General features: G+C 38.6%; 1 protein-coding gene across 1 annotated transcript in view; it reads left to right on the top strand.

Annotated features, from left to right (window-relative positions):
* The window catches only part of unc5cb (unc-5 netrin receptor Cb), a 159,421-nt gene that overhangs the window by 71,804 nt on the left and 69,934 nt on the right, over window positions 1-17,683 (top strand). Inside the window, exon 2 of the mRNA XM_028463505.1 lies at window positions 14,426-14,656. Coding sequence (XP_028319306.1) covers window positions 14,426-14,656 — 231 coding nt within the window. The remainder of the gene's footprint in view (window positions 1-14,425; window positions 14,657-17,683) is intronic.

Genomic DNA, 17,683 nt, shown 5'->3' with positions numbered 1-17,683 from the left:
TAAATGTGTATATATACAGTAGATACCTCCACCAAGGAGTTAACATTTTCACCTGGGTTTATTTACTTTCTTGCTTGTCTGTTAGCAGGATTACGTCACAAGTACTTTACGGATTTTAACCTGACGCCATGGAAGATTCCATTACATTTTGGAGGGGATTTAGATCTATATACTGATCCTGGATTTTTAATAATGGGGATAGAAAGTGTGAATGATCATGGCACTATGATCTGGATCACTGATTAGATAACTGCCAATATCTGGCAAACAGGATATTTGGCACTTGGTGGAGGTTTGTGCTCTCTGATTGCTCTTGTTTTTCCACATTTTATGTCAGTTGTGAGGATGACTATTATTGTATTTTGATGGAACAGGGCAAATAAAAAAATAACAATCCTGTAGTTTTTTTTTTTTTTTTTGTTTTTAAAGTAAACATTATATCCAAGTGTAAATGTGTTTTATGGCTAAGCTAAGAACATATTGCATAATAGGTGCTGTAGCTGCTGAACAGTTAGTGAGGTTTTGTGACCATTACATAGCTTTAGTTAAATCAGTGTGGACAGTTTTCCATTCCTGAAACTTTGAGCAAATGTTTGGATTAGTAATGGTTCAGTTAATGGTTCGGTCTGGATGTAATGCTGCCTTGTGTGTCTCAGACTGAATGAATATGATACTTTGTCTTGTGCTAAATTGCAACCGCCTTGACAGTTTCCTGTAAGACAATATTGCAATGGAGATGAAACGATGTGTAATGGTTGAAACAACAGATTTGAGCTTTTCCAATGAAAATGAGATTCTTTTATCGTCCCTTTATGCAAAACATCAAATGATGATTTGCTAAATTGCCAAATCCGAGCCAGTCACTATGCATCAAACCTCTGATTTTATGTATAGTTATTTTATGATCAATCTTTTTAAAGCAAGCCTTGCACTGTAGGAATGCATAAACGCCTTTTGTGAATGTGGGAAAATACTCATCAAGCAATGCCTAAGGTGGAAGAAAATTGATACATTGATATTGATTTTGATCAGGGTCGGGGGGGATGGGGGAGGGAGTTATGCTAAGGGTGAAATGGATATATTTACATTTGCAAAGCAAAAACATGCAAAAAAATAATCAAAATGTGTACCATTTGACATACTTCAATCAAACTAATGGCCGTTTGCTTGGAATGCTTTCCACTGAAAAACAAAGTGAGAACATGCCATTTCAAAGTGAGCCATGGCCTAAGATCAAACCGACAACCCTCTTACTGTAGGAAACAACTATTGTGGCGTATCAACTAGATTTATGAAAGCAGAGAAAGCTGCAGCACAAAGGTGTGAAAGGAAAAAACTATGTTGTGCTTGCAAGGATGCAAACCCACTGAGATGGATGTTTACTATTGTGAGTGTGCGCTGAATATCAAGCAGAGAGGAATAGCAAGACCTGCATTAATTACAGTTCAAATCAGTGAGGGGAGGAAAAAAAAAAAAATCTTAACATCTTAACAGGCCGATGCAAGTGTGACAAAATGTGTTTGTTGTATCTGATACCACCATAAAAAAAGCGTGGAAATAAAAAAAAAATAAAAGGCAGATGTGAATAGTTCAGCTGTGCTGTGCTATCAGATGGCATTCATAACTAGGACTGTGATCATATTTGTAAGTTTAGGATAAGAATGCATTTGTTGAGCTTTTTGATGGGAAAAATAGCATCTGATTTTAATAGTGACAGCTGCCAGAAAGCGACACGCAGTCTGTTCACAAGCTGACTCATTAGCAATCAGCTGATCACGCTTCCTTTTACAATAAGGCTTGCAGAGTACCGGTAAAACTCCTTTGGAGAGTGTTATCTTTTTTTTCTATCCTCAACTGTTTACTTCCACCTCACACTCTCTGTGCAGTGAGTAAAGAATTAACATGTTAGCGTCGCAGCTATAGCTCGTGTAACAGTATTACGATTGTAACGGCATTACTGCCACGTCTAACACATGAGCTCAATGCAGCATAATAAATTGCTGGAAAAGTGGATAGATTTTGTGTCTTGTGTGTGTGTTTGTGTGTGTTTGTGAGTGTCAGCTGTGACACGTGCATATTTGCGTGCACGTTGTGGCCCTCGAGGGCTGGATATGGACTAATGTCTATTAGCTGGCTGTTGGGATCAGGATCTTATTTTTATTATCAGCATCGTACTGGTGCTCGCTCACTCTTTCTCTCTCTTTCTCTCTCTCTCACTCTGTGCGTGTGTGTGTGTATGTGTGTGTTTGCGCGCTCTTGTCCTTTAATATATCACCTCCTGCTCTCCCTCAAGTGATCCTGAGGCTAAGATTTATGATTCTGCATTACATCTGCCTTGTCACATTAATTCAGCCATCACGCATTGACACAAGTACGCACATACAAGCCCATGTACACACACACACACACACACATACAGACTCACATCAAAGCTAGCATTAGGCTATACACCCCATGTTTAGTGTGTTACATTAATTCTATATCTTCTGCTTTTCCCATCTGAAGTCTTTGGCAGATGGATGGCTGCAGGTGTCGTTCTTTCGCTCAGTAGTCGGGTTGGGATTATAAGAGAGGCCACTGCAGCACAGGCAGGATTCAAGGTTATAAAAAGGAACTTTCTAAAGTCCCGTACGCCTCCTGATGGTTTCTCACCTTTCAGTGTGAAGGCTGAGATGGTGTGAATGAGATTTGGGAGGTTGATGTGGGTATGGTGGCTGCAGCGTTGGAGCCTTCGTGGAATAAGCTGGCATCCAGATGCGGTGACAGCCTCAGAGAATCCACTGCGCTCTGGGGACCCTGTCTCACACATTGTGACACACTTCCACTCTGTAATGTTCTTCAGATGAAGTGCTGCCAGGGATTTTTTGTGTGTGTATGTGTGTGTGTATATATGGAGAGTTGGGCATTTCAGTGCTCCAGGAAATATATGCAAGGTGGGAATGTGAGAAGTATTTGTACATGTGCGGGGGTGATGCACACTCCTCTGCATAATTTTTTTGAGAGCGCACGTTATGATCAAGGATTGGCTTTTTCTTGCTGTCATATTATCTTTCTAATTAACTTTCATCCGTGGAAACACACTTTTGTGTTGACATACGTATGGCCTCTTTAAGCTCATTCTAAAAAAAAAAAACATCTTTCAATGTAGATCGTTATTTAACAATTATAGGTAGATTACAGATGTGTTTCACACCAAAATTGGTTATTGTATAGGGCAACACTCAATTTCAGTCAAACAGCTGCTGTTGTACAATGAAGAGTGGCAATTATTACAATTTCATTTTCCAAGTAATTTTTTTTTAATTGATTATGAGACATTTGATTGTTGCTCAGTGGTAGAGTGGGTCGTCCAATAACCAAAGGTTTGGGGGTTCCAATCCTGCTGTATCCAAGTCATTAGCTGTGTTTCCATTACCCTTGGAAATACTCAAAATCTACATGGTGCAATAAAAGCTGGAAATAGAAACACCTGAAGGACTAAAAAACACTCAAATATCACAAAAAATGTTTTACACTTTCATGAGGAAGAATTTCAGATGTTTCGATATTGAAATGTATCGCAAAAGCGCTATGGAAACACTTTTTCCGCAAATGTATGTTACAGACGTACCCGGTCACATAACCACTGAGAATTCCAGGTACCACAGTGGGGTGGCAGTCACCCCAGTGGTATCTGTCACTGTGTCCTTGAGCAAGACACTTCACCCACATTGCCTAGTATGAATGTAGTGTGAGTGAGTGTTGGTGGTGGTCAGAGGGGCCGATGGCGCACTATGGCAGCCTCGCTTCCGTCAGTCTGCCCCAGGGCAGCTGTGGCTACAATAGTAGTTTACCACCACTAAGTGTGGAGTGAAAGAATAATGCCTTAATTCTGTAAAACTACTTTGAGTGTCCAAAAAAGCGCTATATAAAATTGATGCATTATTATTAATATTATTATTGAGAAAAAATTGCGTGGTACGTGTAAACAGAAGAGCATTATACTACATTATTACCTCCACATAATACGTGAAACAACAAAGGATTACGGAGTGTCGTAAGGAGGTTTGGAGCATCCGTCTTCCTGCAGCAAAGTCTCGCAGGATGAGATTTCATTGGATTTAAGAGGCGCCTGTCCAAAACAACCTTCAATGGAAACACAATCAAAGTGCAATACTTTGTCTACATTTAGGAATATCGCTTTTATTTAGCGAAAATCTGTAATAGAAACACAGCTATTGTCGTTGGGTCCAATTGGGCAAGGCACTTTACCCACATTGTCTTCTATGAATGGGTATGAATTGTGCATGGATGCTGGTGGTGGTCAGACGGGCTGTAGGCGCAAAAATGGCAGCCAGGCTTCTGTACCACCAATGGTATGACTGATGTGAATGAATAATGGTTTCTGTAACTTCTGTAATGTGCTTTGAGTCTTGTCGAAAAAAAGCTCTACGTAAATCCAAGCCATTGTTATTATTATTTTAGTATTCATGCATGCAGCTGTTTTAGTCTCTTTACATCTTTCTTTGAAACAGAATCCACATTGTTCAACACAACTCAGAGTGAAAAAGAACAGTAAACCTTTTTCTTAGAGTTGTTCTTTTTTATCTAATCTTTCAGGGAATCTTGTTCTATTTTCAAAGCAGTGCAGATTGTAAGATTAAAGAACATATACTGTACACATGGCTTTTGTGTGCACCTTAGAAGATAATGTGGCACACATCATAGTGATACAGTTAATGAGACACGCCTGTATTTGGATTGTCATGTTGGCTTCTCTTGGAGGATGAAGGTTGCCTAACCGCTGTTGACCAATTAGCCAAAGTTAAAGCATCGCATCAAGTGACTGGGCACAGTGAGGGGTCACAAAGTGTCTCCTCTGACAAGCAGAGCCCTATTCCACGGCCCACTGGTCACTATGGAGCTGGGTGATGGCGCTGTCTGGTACGGGCACCCAGGAGTGTGACATGTGACAAGTGAATGAGCATGCCAGTTTGTGTTGAAAGATCCAGCCATTATGACAGCCAGCGCCGTCAATCAGAGGGTTGATGTATGCATTGGTTATTTTAAATGCTGTTAAAGCGTGTGTGCATCAGTAGATGGATGTGCTGGTAAGTGGTGGGAATGAACAGGAGCTGGTACATGCAGGGCCTCTGATTGTGTGCTAAAATGTTCCCAAATTCTATTCCAGGTTTTACCCATTTTAGTCATGTCTGCATCATATTTCTGTTACCAGGGCTGCTCAATTAATCACAATTCGATTACAATTTTAATTATTACACCTGATTACAAAAGTAACATAATTGATTATTAAAAAATATATATATATGTTATTAATACTAACTTTGAGTTGTTTAATCCACGCACATGCAAGCTCCTCCCCTCTGCCCCGCCCTTCTCAAAGCCAAAGCTAGCCTGCAGGCGAGGAAAGTTGTTGCTAGTGGTTTTTAAACATGGCAGGAGAAACTCAACGAAAACACTTGGTAAACAAGTAGCAAATCAAATTCTCTTCTACGGGAACACTTTGGGTTTGATGATGAAGATCTAGAGCAAAGACAAATCATGTGCAAGAAGTGTTTTGTTTTGTGCAAAAGTGAACATACTTGATTTTAGTGTTTGAAGGATTTTAGTTATGTTTAAAGAATATAGTTTATGGGTTTTTTTTGTACAAAAAATAAATAACATTTTGGTTAACAAATAATCGTTTGAATAATCGTGATTTCAATTATGACTAAAATAATTGTGATTGTTATTTTTTCCATAATCGAGCTATTAACCTTCCCAAAATCATACCAAACATGCTAAATTGCGCTAATATTGTCAACCATTGTTATTCAACTAATATCAATGTGTTTCAATTCAGATGATATAGTTTTCGCTGAGATCATGCAAGATTATGTTGCAAGAGCAACACTTGCCAAGCTGACATTTAAAGGTAAAAATACCATCAAAATGTGTGATATGGTCCCAAAACATAGCAACCACCAACCAGCAAATCAGCCTCACATTTTGCACGAAACCCTACGTTGCCGTGTGATTATAGATGCTTCTGCTGTGGTGTATCACCAGCTAAAATGACCACCATTTCAATTAATACACCATCACTAATACCAACTAAACCGCTTGTTCATCAGTGCCCAATAAAAACACACTTCAGCTAAAGCTCTGAATACATTTTCAATCACAGGATAGGATGACTAGTTTATCCATTACACGTAGCAAGAGATTTTAAACAGATTATGGGTGGAATTGGTCATATTTCGCCATTTGTTGCAATTTCTAGACTTTCATTCACACGTTTTCTGGTAAAAGATAGTGTGTAAATGCATGATATTGTCTCAAAACATGAATATGATGCATATCCGTGTCAGGTTGGGTCTTGATTTTAAGTAAAACAACGGGAATTCCAGTTTTTTCTCCCGTTTTCCACGAAATTGTAGGTCCTACGCATATTTCTATTGACGTCTGTCAATGAGGACCTAAAGCATCAAGAAACCAAACACTGTAACTGTTTTAAGTCATATTGTATGCACTGTAATGCACTGTGTTTCTCTGAGCTCTGCCGCACCTCTTTCAAAGGTGGTGGTCTGACATCCCACCTTTGTTTTTGCACCCACTACATCCCCCCCACCGCAGACTCCGCTCACAGAGCTGCGCTGCATCGTGCCATAAATTAGCAATGAGTGGTGACATGGTGCTTGCTGGGTAATTTGGACAATGGGGCGTTTGACAGCCCACCCATCACAGCTATGGCACCCCAGGGAGCCACTTCTCCTCCTGAGCTTTTTTCTGTCTCCTTGCGTTCTCCTCCCACATTGCTGATGGACCGACTTGCTAAGTAGCAGTATCATTCTCAAATCAACTACTGAAATGAATTCCTATTCACGGGACAACGTGAGGGGAACGGGAGAGTCTGAAATATATTGCTCAACGCATACAGTGGAAATAAAAGGAAGATTTTTACTGAAGCAAAGAAAATCCACCTGAAGGCAACTTTTCCAAAATTGTATAAAAGGTCGAGTAAATTGTATATTTTAAAGCAGTGAACTGTCCCTTTCAAGTGACATGTTGATAGATTGTCCATCTGGGACACACATGGGACATATCACCAGAGGTAACACACTGAGGTACACACAACAACAACCTTTTTTTTCTTCCCGTTGTCCATTTGTTCGTTCTATTGCTTGAGGGGAATCATTTTTGCTCAAAAAGACACGGGCCAGGTTTGGATCAAAGGTTAGAATAAGACACATTCCTGCTAATAATTGTGATTGGATGATCGCAATAGTACTTTGCATTAAGCCCTATTATTATTATTATTATTATGTTATGTATGACCCACTACCATGTTGTACATCTTGGATCTATCAATACAAATGATTTCAATTTCATTTAGTCTAATTTAGATTCTATTTCTTAATCTGCCTAACGTATTGATTCCAATTTGGTAAATGTACTGTGAGTATTTCAGAGAAAGCTATTGATCTATTTATTTGGTTTACGGAGTGCATCTTATTTGCTTATGCTTTTATCACCTGTGAGACTTTCTATTTGTTTTACTATTTTACCAAACAGTCACGGGCATTTACCAAAATAACTGGTAACCCTGATTTTCTTTAGAAGTGAATTATGAATAGAGCATGGGCAAACAACACTTACTCACTTCAGCCTCAGACTAGATAATGCCATCACACCAATGTCTTCTGCTCTCTGTTAGAAGAGGTAATCTGAAAGAAATGGCCAAAGAAAATGGTAGTAGCGAAAAGGAATTCACTCCATTTGGCCCTGTTCCTCACCATGTTGTAAGGATGTCCATTTGAACTGATAGCGTAGACACTCCTGCCATTACTGTCAATCTCTGTAATGAGAAGAGGTTTCTTTCCTCTGGCTTTTGGTACAAATACAACATGTGTTTCTTTAAATTCAAGATACCTGTTTTTTTTACCTATTCAAAATAAGGACCAGAAGAAAAAAGGCCAAGTTCAAATACTTTTATGTGAAACGTAATCTTTAACATTTGATTACATCTCTATTGCGATATATATCATTATCGTTTTATCGACCAGGCCTAGTCTAACGTACCCTTACTTGAAGCATTTGAATTGTTTTGAATTTTAGTATCTGTTAGTGTTTTGTTCTTTTTTTTTTTTTGTTTGTTTGTTTTTGGGTTTTTTTTTTGAGAAAGTTTTCCGTCCCTACTAGGCCGTGTGACATTGGGAATCCCAGGAGATGAAATATGAGCGTGTTCACTCGTCCTCGTACAGAGGCTGAGATAGGACAAACGAGGGAGAGGTCACTGGCCCCTAACTGTAATCGATAAATACCTGCTGCAGCCAAGCGTTAGACGGGCCCTGCAGACAACGTGTGTAGACACATCAGTGTATATAAAGCACTCAGCTGGAAAGCCACATTAGAGTGTAAGAAAGACCTGCAGTACTTTTGCCTGTTTTTTTTCTTCGTAAAGCATCGAAAGGCTTCTGTTGCTTTTATCATACATATTGATTTAAGCCAGTGGGATGTATGGGCCTTTACTTAATCCAATACTAACAAGTATTGACCAAGGAAAGTCATTACCATAGATTTATGTTCACTCAATATAATGGGTAGGTGTGCTTAAAGCACATTTATTGGTGGATCTGATTGACAGTCTATTTATCCTGCTTCAGTTGACTTGACAGCTGAGTGGTTTATTATTCTGCTTGGCCACTCAGATGCAAACTACCTCCCCATCCTATCTTGTAGCGGCATAGCAAAGCACTAGCCAGTAAAACGGCTGGCTGTTAGGCAGTCTCACCAACCATTCACTGACCTCTTACACTGTTTGGAGCAGAGCTGGATTAATGTAGGATGTGAAGGATGAAGGGAAAGGGAAGTTGGAGGGTAAAGGCAAAGGATGCAGAACTAAGAGCATGGCATGGAGGACAAAAAAGACTAAAAAAGGAACAAAGATCGGGATGATTTATGTCAGTGGGAAACCATGCCCATGCTTGACTCACCCCCTGACTCACCCCTGTGGGAAAGGAATAGTCGGTTGCACTGATACAACTCTTTCCTTATGTCAAGATAATGTAAAGACAGCTTATCTCGCACCATGATGTCAGAGCCAAGCACCGTGGACACTCATATTTCACGTGTGATTCAAGAAATACTGATATAGAAGTATAGAATATACACAATAAGGACCCTTTGCAGGAAAACAGTCTTGGCTGCATATTTTTACAACAGCTGGAACTTTTTGTGAGCCTGATGTTGATTATTACCTTATTATTATTATTATTTCATATATTATTATTATTATTATTATTTTCACTGGCATTCATTTGTTTGTCTGTTAGCAGAATTATGCCAACATTTTAACCTCTCTCTCACAGATTGATAAAGTTATCATCATATATGGAAGAATAATTATATATTTCACAACCATAGGTTTATAAACACTTACATTTATGTAATGAGAAAGATTTAAATGTTTTTTTTTTTAAATACTCAGTGTTGTTGTTGTTTTTACATACCCCATCATCACAAAAACAAAGTTCTTCTGAAATATAATCTTTAAAGAATAAGCAATAGCGTAGTTTGGCCCCAGGCGACTGATTTCATGAGCACAAAGGACTTTTTAAAAGTTATGGTGGAGTAATGGTGGTCTTTTGATTAATAATAATACTTTCCTTTCCAGACAAGGAGCTACGGCTCGTTTCCAATAGAAACGACTGTTTCCAGGATTCAGAAAAATAACAGAATCAATGACAACAACAGAAACATTTTGTCATCTCAGATGGACCGAGGAGCAAAATAACATTTTGGCTAATTGGGCAGGTCACAGTGGGTTTACCACATAATAAACAGACTGGATTTCTGAAGGATGCATGGTTGAAACCTTTTTCACTTGTTCTGAATTTCTCAGTTTCTTATCTGCTGTGGTAGTTTCACACTTTTCTCTGCTGCAGTTTATGTATTTATGTAGGACTTCTATTTTTAGCTCATGTCGCACCGCTTTGTTCCAACTTTTTTCATCGACGGCATTAACTGTATATATGTTGCTGTATGTGTTGTGAGGCTTGTTTGGTTTGGGATTATATTGTTAGCTAAATGTTTTCTCCTTTAAAATGTCTTCACTCAAGCTGCTGTATAGGGGGCGGTTTGCAAAGACCTGCTGCAGCCTCGCTTTACTCCCACTCACTAACCTTGGTAGGAATTCATCATCTTTTATTCATCCCTTAATTTGTTTGTTTGAAGAAATTCACTTCATGCACTGATTGAAGATATAAAAGGCAATTTTCATCTATTCAATAATCTTATTTAAGAGATACATTTTGTGTTGGTTTAATCTGAAAAAACGTTTTTCAATTTAGGGTGTGGAACTGATGAGCTTCAAATAGTTTTCATTTCAATGTAGAAAAATGAACCTCCATTACTAAGCAAGCCACTATTCAATTTGAATAAAAGTGCTGCAAAGACATCTTTCATTAATAAACACAATATGGAGGCCATACAGAATCTTTAAATTAAAATAAAGTTTAAGAATTACAAATGCTTGAATAAAAGCTAAACTGCATATCAAACAGTGGATTCGTTATTAATTTCCTAATACTGCATTTAAAACAGAAGGAGAGCGTGTACTGTTATGAATTGTATAATTTTTTGCACTTTTTTAGTGAGATTTAGAGCTGCTTTTTAAACCTGGAACAAACTGGTTGGTTTTGTTTTTAGCAAGAATAAGGTTGAAAATATCACATATACTGTAAAACTCAAAATAGGATAGATGATATATGACAGATTACAGCTTCATTTATCGTTTCCATCTGCAGTCCCTGAGGCAGGTAACAAAAGGGAGGAGTAAAAGTCATGGCAGAAAAAATATATAGTAAGAAACAGATAAAGCCACTAGTAGAACCTCTGATATTCCATTTCAAAGCTTCCCAAATTCTGTTTCAGGTTATGAATATAGTTCGGTTTTATCGGCTCTCCTTTTTGATGTAATTAGTGACATACTATCCCAAATTAGCGATTGGTTCCGAATTCGGTACTTTTTTATGTACCGACCAAATTCCTTCAGTACTACCTGGTACCGATTCACGTGAAATCCAATGGTACCATGTTTTGGTACCTAAACGCATCCTTGTGACTGTGAGGGAGTGGAAGAGTAGGTGATTTCCCACGCAGTACCTGAACACAACATTGCACGCACTCTGATAGAAAGCGGTCGTAAGGCTCCACTTTTTAAAATTAGGCCAAAAATGCTTAATATCTTGAATAAATTGTTGATTACATTTTGTAAATGGCTATATCTTTCAATGATCCAGAGGTCAAAACAACCAAGCGATCTAACGAGATTTTGTAGCACAATATTTTGTGCGCTATTTGACGAGCCCATCTGTTTATTCCCTCCAAATGCTTGCTACACTTTTACCCACACTTAAATGGAGGAAATATTGTAAAAATGTGTGATATGAGGGTAGGTGAGAGCATATTTTGAGCCATATAGCTGTTTCTGTTTCAGGAAGTTAATTATCTAATTTCAGTCTATTTTCCATCATCATAGTAGATGGAAGGCCCTATACTATACTGAAAACACAATGATTCACAGACAGTTCAAAGCCTTCAATAAATAAAGTTGTAAAGGTGATACCAGTTGAACAGTGGCTCTCAGCGTGTTAAGTAAACCACATTTTTATTTAGCCACTTTTGATGGTGTCAAAATAGTAGAGGTGGGACGATACATGTTGTTCACAATACGATCAACAATTGCTGGTTTGCGATCACGATACAAAAATGTAAATGGAAAAATAACTATGGTTTTATTTAAGTATGGGCATTTTTGGGTATGGTCACACACACACACACACACACACACACACACACACACAATACCATTCATACCCTCGACCAACCTTTACAAACCAGCATTGTTTAAAGGAACAAACATCCCCACTTATTTGTTAGATTCTTAAATAAACACTGACAGCACATACTTTAGTTTAATGACTTCTGCACTTGGTGGCAATGCAGGCAGCTATAGACAAAACCCATTTGCGTCTGGTTCATTTCTTGCCCTGTGCATTATTTTGCACTGTTAGAAGAGGCCTTGTAGTTGTAGACACATTTTCAACATAATGATTATTCAACATATACAGTAGCTTGTTAAAAAATGTCATTATTATTGACTTTGTGTGGTGACAAACTGAGCGGAGTCATTAAAAAAATACCTCTTTCTCTTTGAGGTTCTTCTGCTTTCAGCATTTTTTTTTTCCACCATGGCTGGAAGAGAGGTGCTGAGATGTAGAGTGTTGTGGGTGGAAATTGGTAGGAGGTCCTATATTCAGTCTTGTCATTTCTCTTTTAATTTCTTGGTGGATTTCACAGTGGAAGGCTAGTTTCTTTCACTGAGGAAGTTGATAAATTTGAATATCTGAGCGAGTTTGTGTTTTTCTTTGCTCATATTAGCGTCTTAGTGTGTTTGTGAACAAATAAGAGGCGTGCGACCAAGGGATCCACATGTTCTTGGCTGTTTCAGATCTCTTTGCTTTACAGTTTGTCAGAGCCATGAAGCGAGGAGGGAGGCAGAGATAGAGAGATATTGTCGACGGAGGGAGTAACACAATCTCTAATGAGTTTTCTTGGCTCACGTCGCTTGTTTCTGGGTCAGGGTCCCTTGGCAAAGGATGTGGGTGGACTTAGGACTGCAGAGCAGAAAAAGAGCGGAGTCGGCCAAGGTCTGCTTAAATGGGCTACTGAATCATAGTCAATGCTTTCATAAAGATGGAATGAGGGAAGGGCTTGACATTGCTCTACATTTATTTCTAGTTTAGACAGCTAATGATGAAAGTTGATCAAAACATCTTTGGTTGCTTTAACTCTTTACTCTGAGGCTGTTTTTGGGGTCAGACATGTCTCAAAGCATTGCTGCCACTTCTCAATTAGCTACAAATAAGATGCTCACAAAGAGAAAACTTAATATTTACAGTAGAAAACAGGCCTTTATTTACAAACATGTGCAAAGGCAGGAATAATAACAAGCACGCCATGCAGCAGGCAGCAGTTCGTGAGGTCTTTTTTTCTAATGGACTCCTCTTGCCCTTTCATTTCCCAGCTATCAGTTTCAATCTGTAGCGGGTATGGACTGAGAGATGGCATTAGAGAGACATCATGGGGATGTATCTGCTCAGCGGAGACATTATTTAGTGCTCTGAAGGATTCCAGGAGACAACCCTCTGTTAGACACAAAGGCTCTGCGGAGTCCACACAAAACACAGAAGCAGGTAGATAGAGGGACATGGAAGAAATTACTGATGGCCTGATAAACTCTTTCGTTATCTTCCTTATTCTGTCCTCTGGTACCATGTCTCCTCCTGTCTGCCCAAATCTGTTTCAATGTTTCAATCTGTCTGTCTCAGTTACTCTTACCGTCTTTCTGCGTTCTCCCTTACCTGGTCTTCTGTTTCCCAGCGTATCTAAGCTTCGGCGACTCTGCCTTCTAACTTTCAGGCGTGAATAATTGATGTCTACTGATTCAATGGTAAGAATAGAACAGTTCTCGGGGTGACAAATGGAGTGGCGAATAGGCTTCATCCTTCTCTTTTCAGAGAACTAGAAAGTGAGCTGTACTCACTAATGGATGTGTGCGCCCATATATTTGGTCCCTTCGAACACGCTTGTGTTTATGTGCGTGCATACGGATGCAGTCGTGTCTTTCTGATTGAAGGCAGTGAGATGAAAAGAATTTGTAATTACAGGGAAATATGACAAATGTACACAATATAACAACAAGCAATATACGCACAATGAGTCCAAGACACATAAAACAATAATCAAAATAAAAAAATTATAGAGGAATATTTGAAAAAACAGAAAACACAACAAAAAACTACACAAAATGTTCTGTTAATGTTTAGAATATGGATACTTTGGTCGTCGGATCTGATACAAGCACATTTTTACGCCCCGAGAGAAAGGTGAAAACCAATGCAAAGAACACAAATAGACATTATTTCAACACAGACCATCCAGTGGATTGTAAATGTCAAAACATGCTGCATTAAAGGCTTTCCGCATTAGGTAGAGGTTACACATCTGAGCCAGCTAGACCAGTGGCAAGATCAGCTTACAGATCCTCTGAACTCTGCTTCTCATTATTGGTCACAGAGCTCGATTCTCAGCAGTAGCTGATAGTGGCTAGGCCAGGCGTGGACCAGTTTGCCAGTTTTTGTAAATCAACACAGCATAATTGCCAAATCCTGTTCCCTGCATTCTAAAATACATGGGTAAAGTTTCCAAAATATCATACGATAGGAATTTCACTGTGTGCTGTACAAATGGATAATAAACTGAATGAAGACTGGATGGAATAATGTTCCAATACCTTTTGCCTACTCCGCTTTTTTTATAAATTAATTTCTCTGTCTTGTGTTCTACTAACTTCTGCTCTGTTCTTCCCTCTTGTCTTCAGTTGATGATGACTTCATTGGTCTGGGTGAATTGCCAGAAACATTTCCTTCGGATCCCCCAGAGCCACTTCCAGTGTTTTTGATGGAACCGGAGGAAGCCTACATAGTCAAGAATAAGCCAGTCAACCTGTACTGCAAAGCCACACCTGCCACTCAGATCTACTTCAAGTGCAACAGTGAATGGGTTCACCAGAAGGAGCACACCGTGGAAGAGAGGGTCGACGAGAACTCTGGTAAGTAAAGTACAAAGTACAAATGCAGCACAACATCCTGCCAACATCCTTAAATGTTCAGGTATTTACTTACTCTATTGCAGTAGAGGAAAACTTAGCTAAATGAGCTAAATGAAAAATGTGGTGCCATATCGGTAAAGTTTACTAATTTGTTTACGCTGTGTGTTACTGTGTGTTTTGAGTAAGAATAATACTATTCAGTCAGGATCGCTTTAGTCAAATTTTTATTAGCATGCAGTTTAGATTTGGCGGTAAGGCTCTGTTCTGGGACCTCCCTTCAACGCAGCTGCGTAGATAGCTTGAAGTGAAGGTAGCTCCCCTTTGCTCTTCCATGAGATGTATGGAAAGACATAAGCAGAGAGAGCGGTCAGCAGGACTGCCTGAACTAACGCATTGCTCAATTTAAGGATTGAAAATAGTGTACCCAATCATTTTAATGAGGATTACAAGATTACAATTTTATTTAATGTTTTTATCCAAAGTAACGTATAGCACAAGCAGTTCGGGTTAAGGGACTTGCTCAACATCCCACAACCGTTATGCCACCATTGTCCCCATAGCAATAGATCTGCTGTGTAGGAGTTTGGACTAAGTGAAACTCACACTATTTTTTATTGTCAGCTTATTTCAGGTATACACTTAAAAGCGTTCAACAAAGACAACATTTCTTTCATTTACAAGCGAGCAACCACCAATTCTAAGGCCTGTGGGCCTTTGACTGTGAAGCCAATGAGTGTGTTTATCTTCGAGTTTGTGGGCATCTCAGAAAAAGAGGGTGCTGAAGCTCTAGCAGGGTTGTTTTGTACAGAATTCAGACCCTAAAGGCGCCAGAGCCATTACACACAACAGCCCACTGCTGATTGGCTGCATTCAGCTGCTGTATTGGAAATTGAGTTCTTTCTGTCGCCCACAGGTACCAATCACATCACATTTAGTCTTTTCATCCCACGGTTTTGCCCCACACATGTCTGCAGGCTTACACAGAGATACACTGACAGCTGCTCTTTCACTCAAAGTGTGAATGTTTAGGCTTTTCAGCAGACACATGGATACTTTTTAAGGAGTGGAAAATGGAGTTTATCTGCACTTTTTAATGGTGGAAAAACCTCTCAAGTGCTTTTTGTGAGCTGTTAAAACTTAGTGGTAGTTTTGAACACACAAAAGATGATACACTAATACAAAGAGTGTTGCCTAGAGGACAATTCTAAAACGTTTCTCTTTATATTGAGCTCTGACCAAATGTCCACAATAAAAAAAAAAGCAAAGATCATGAGGTGGGTTGAAATAGTGCTGATCTCTAGCCTTGGTGATGAAAGGTTTAATGCTATAAGCATGAACATGAAAAAACAACAACAACCCACACATTATACATGCAGCACCTACTCACACAGCCATAACCACAGGCTATTTACTGTGCAGATTTTCATTCATTTATGCTCTTATACCACACATTGCTGGATCCTCGCTAACAATGATAACTCCAATGTATCCCACTCTATTGCTCTCCCATTCTCCCAGATTGACAGAAAAGGAACACAGATAGAAAGTGGCCCGATTGGTCAATATAGATGTTATGATTTCATGAAAATAGGACGAAAGTAAACAAGAAAATATATCTAGTACATATCCATTGTAGAGGCTCTGATTGCATGAAAAAAAATGTTTTTGAGGGTTTAGTCCTGAGGGTTTAGCTTTTTCCATTTCAGGAGGTGAACTCATATTATGTCATGTCACACGAATTGACATTTCCGTCTCTTTGCCCACCTGTTTACGCTGTAATATTGCGTGTAAATGCATGATATTGTCCTAAAACATTCATGTGAGGTTTTGTTTCCTGGCGTATTTCAATTTCTCATTGATTTTGTTTAAAAAAAAAAATCAATAATAATAATATCAATATTGCTAATTCCGTTTTTTTCTGTCCCATTTCCGTACTAATGGAAAATCTGAACCCCTTGAAACTTCCACAACAACTGTGTTTAAGACATTTGTCAAGATAAAAATTTTGAATCTAATTTACTGCTTATTAAAATATTTTCTCACCTATTGCTAATGTAGCTTAGGGAGAGAGTGAACACAGTGGGAATTAGGCCGGATGCGGGTTTATTTTCTTCTTTCTTCTGCTATTGCTAAAAAAAAAAGGAGAAGTTGTTAATGTATCTGTGGGTGGAAACCTGAAAATTGGCTGTCATCGGGTAGTTTTAATTTGAATTATATCTACTTTTAGAAGTAAGAAGTGCTTTGGTGCAAGAATTGAACTTCAAAGCTATTTTGCAAGCAACATCTCTACATTTCCAAACATCTGTCATTCATTGTATTTCTTTCTCACCCATTTCTCACAACAATTCAAGTAAGATTAAAAACTCAATGTAATTATCAATACATGGGATGGTGCTAATCCAAGTGCTCTAACGGAACTGCTGACCAGCTGAAATATTTAGTAGTTAAATTGATAGGGAAAGGATGGTCAGAGCAGACGGCTGTAAAGAGTAGTTGTTTAGAAAAGTAAGTCCATTTGCAAACTTCGCTGTGCTGCTAAACAAAACAAAAAAAAAAACAATGTCTACGTGTTCACAGCAGATGTGTTTCCAGCTGTTTTCTGACATCACATAATGGGCTTTTTTGGAGAGATTTGGTCCAGCTATGAAATAACTCAAGTTCTATTTACTTCACGCAGCGCAAGAGAAGTTGTTTCCTCATTAATCAGGAAATGTAAACAGCATAAACCCTGTTTGTTTTGGTTTACTTGCAAAAAGCATTACTTTAATGTATCTTTAAATATAGATGTTCTTTTTTTAATCTCCAATAAGGCCTAGGTACAGCACTGTAAATAAAGAAAATAAACTGCTGCTTTTTCTTACAAAATTCAACTCAGGTGTGTCAAAGTAAACAGAAAAAAACAAAGAAACTGAATGCTAAACCTTTACCGCTTTTACAAACACTGATTAAAAATACATTGAAAGCCTATTTTAATCAGAAACTACTAAATAAGCTATTGCTAGAATTTAAAAACCATGTTCTTTTGCT

Source organism: Gouania willdenowi, chromosome 12, assembly GCF_900634775.1.
Source record: "Gouania willdenowi chromosome 12, fGouWil2.1, whole genome shotgun sequence".
NCBI classification, from domain to species: Eukaryota; Metazoa; Chordata; class Actinopteri; order Blenniiformes; family Gobiesocidae; genus Gouania; species Gouania willdenowi.
The sequence above is the reverse complement of the archived record's forward strand: the minus strand, read 5'-3'. Positions and strand labels throughout refer to the sequence as shown.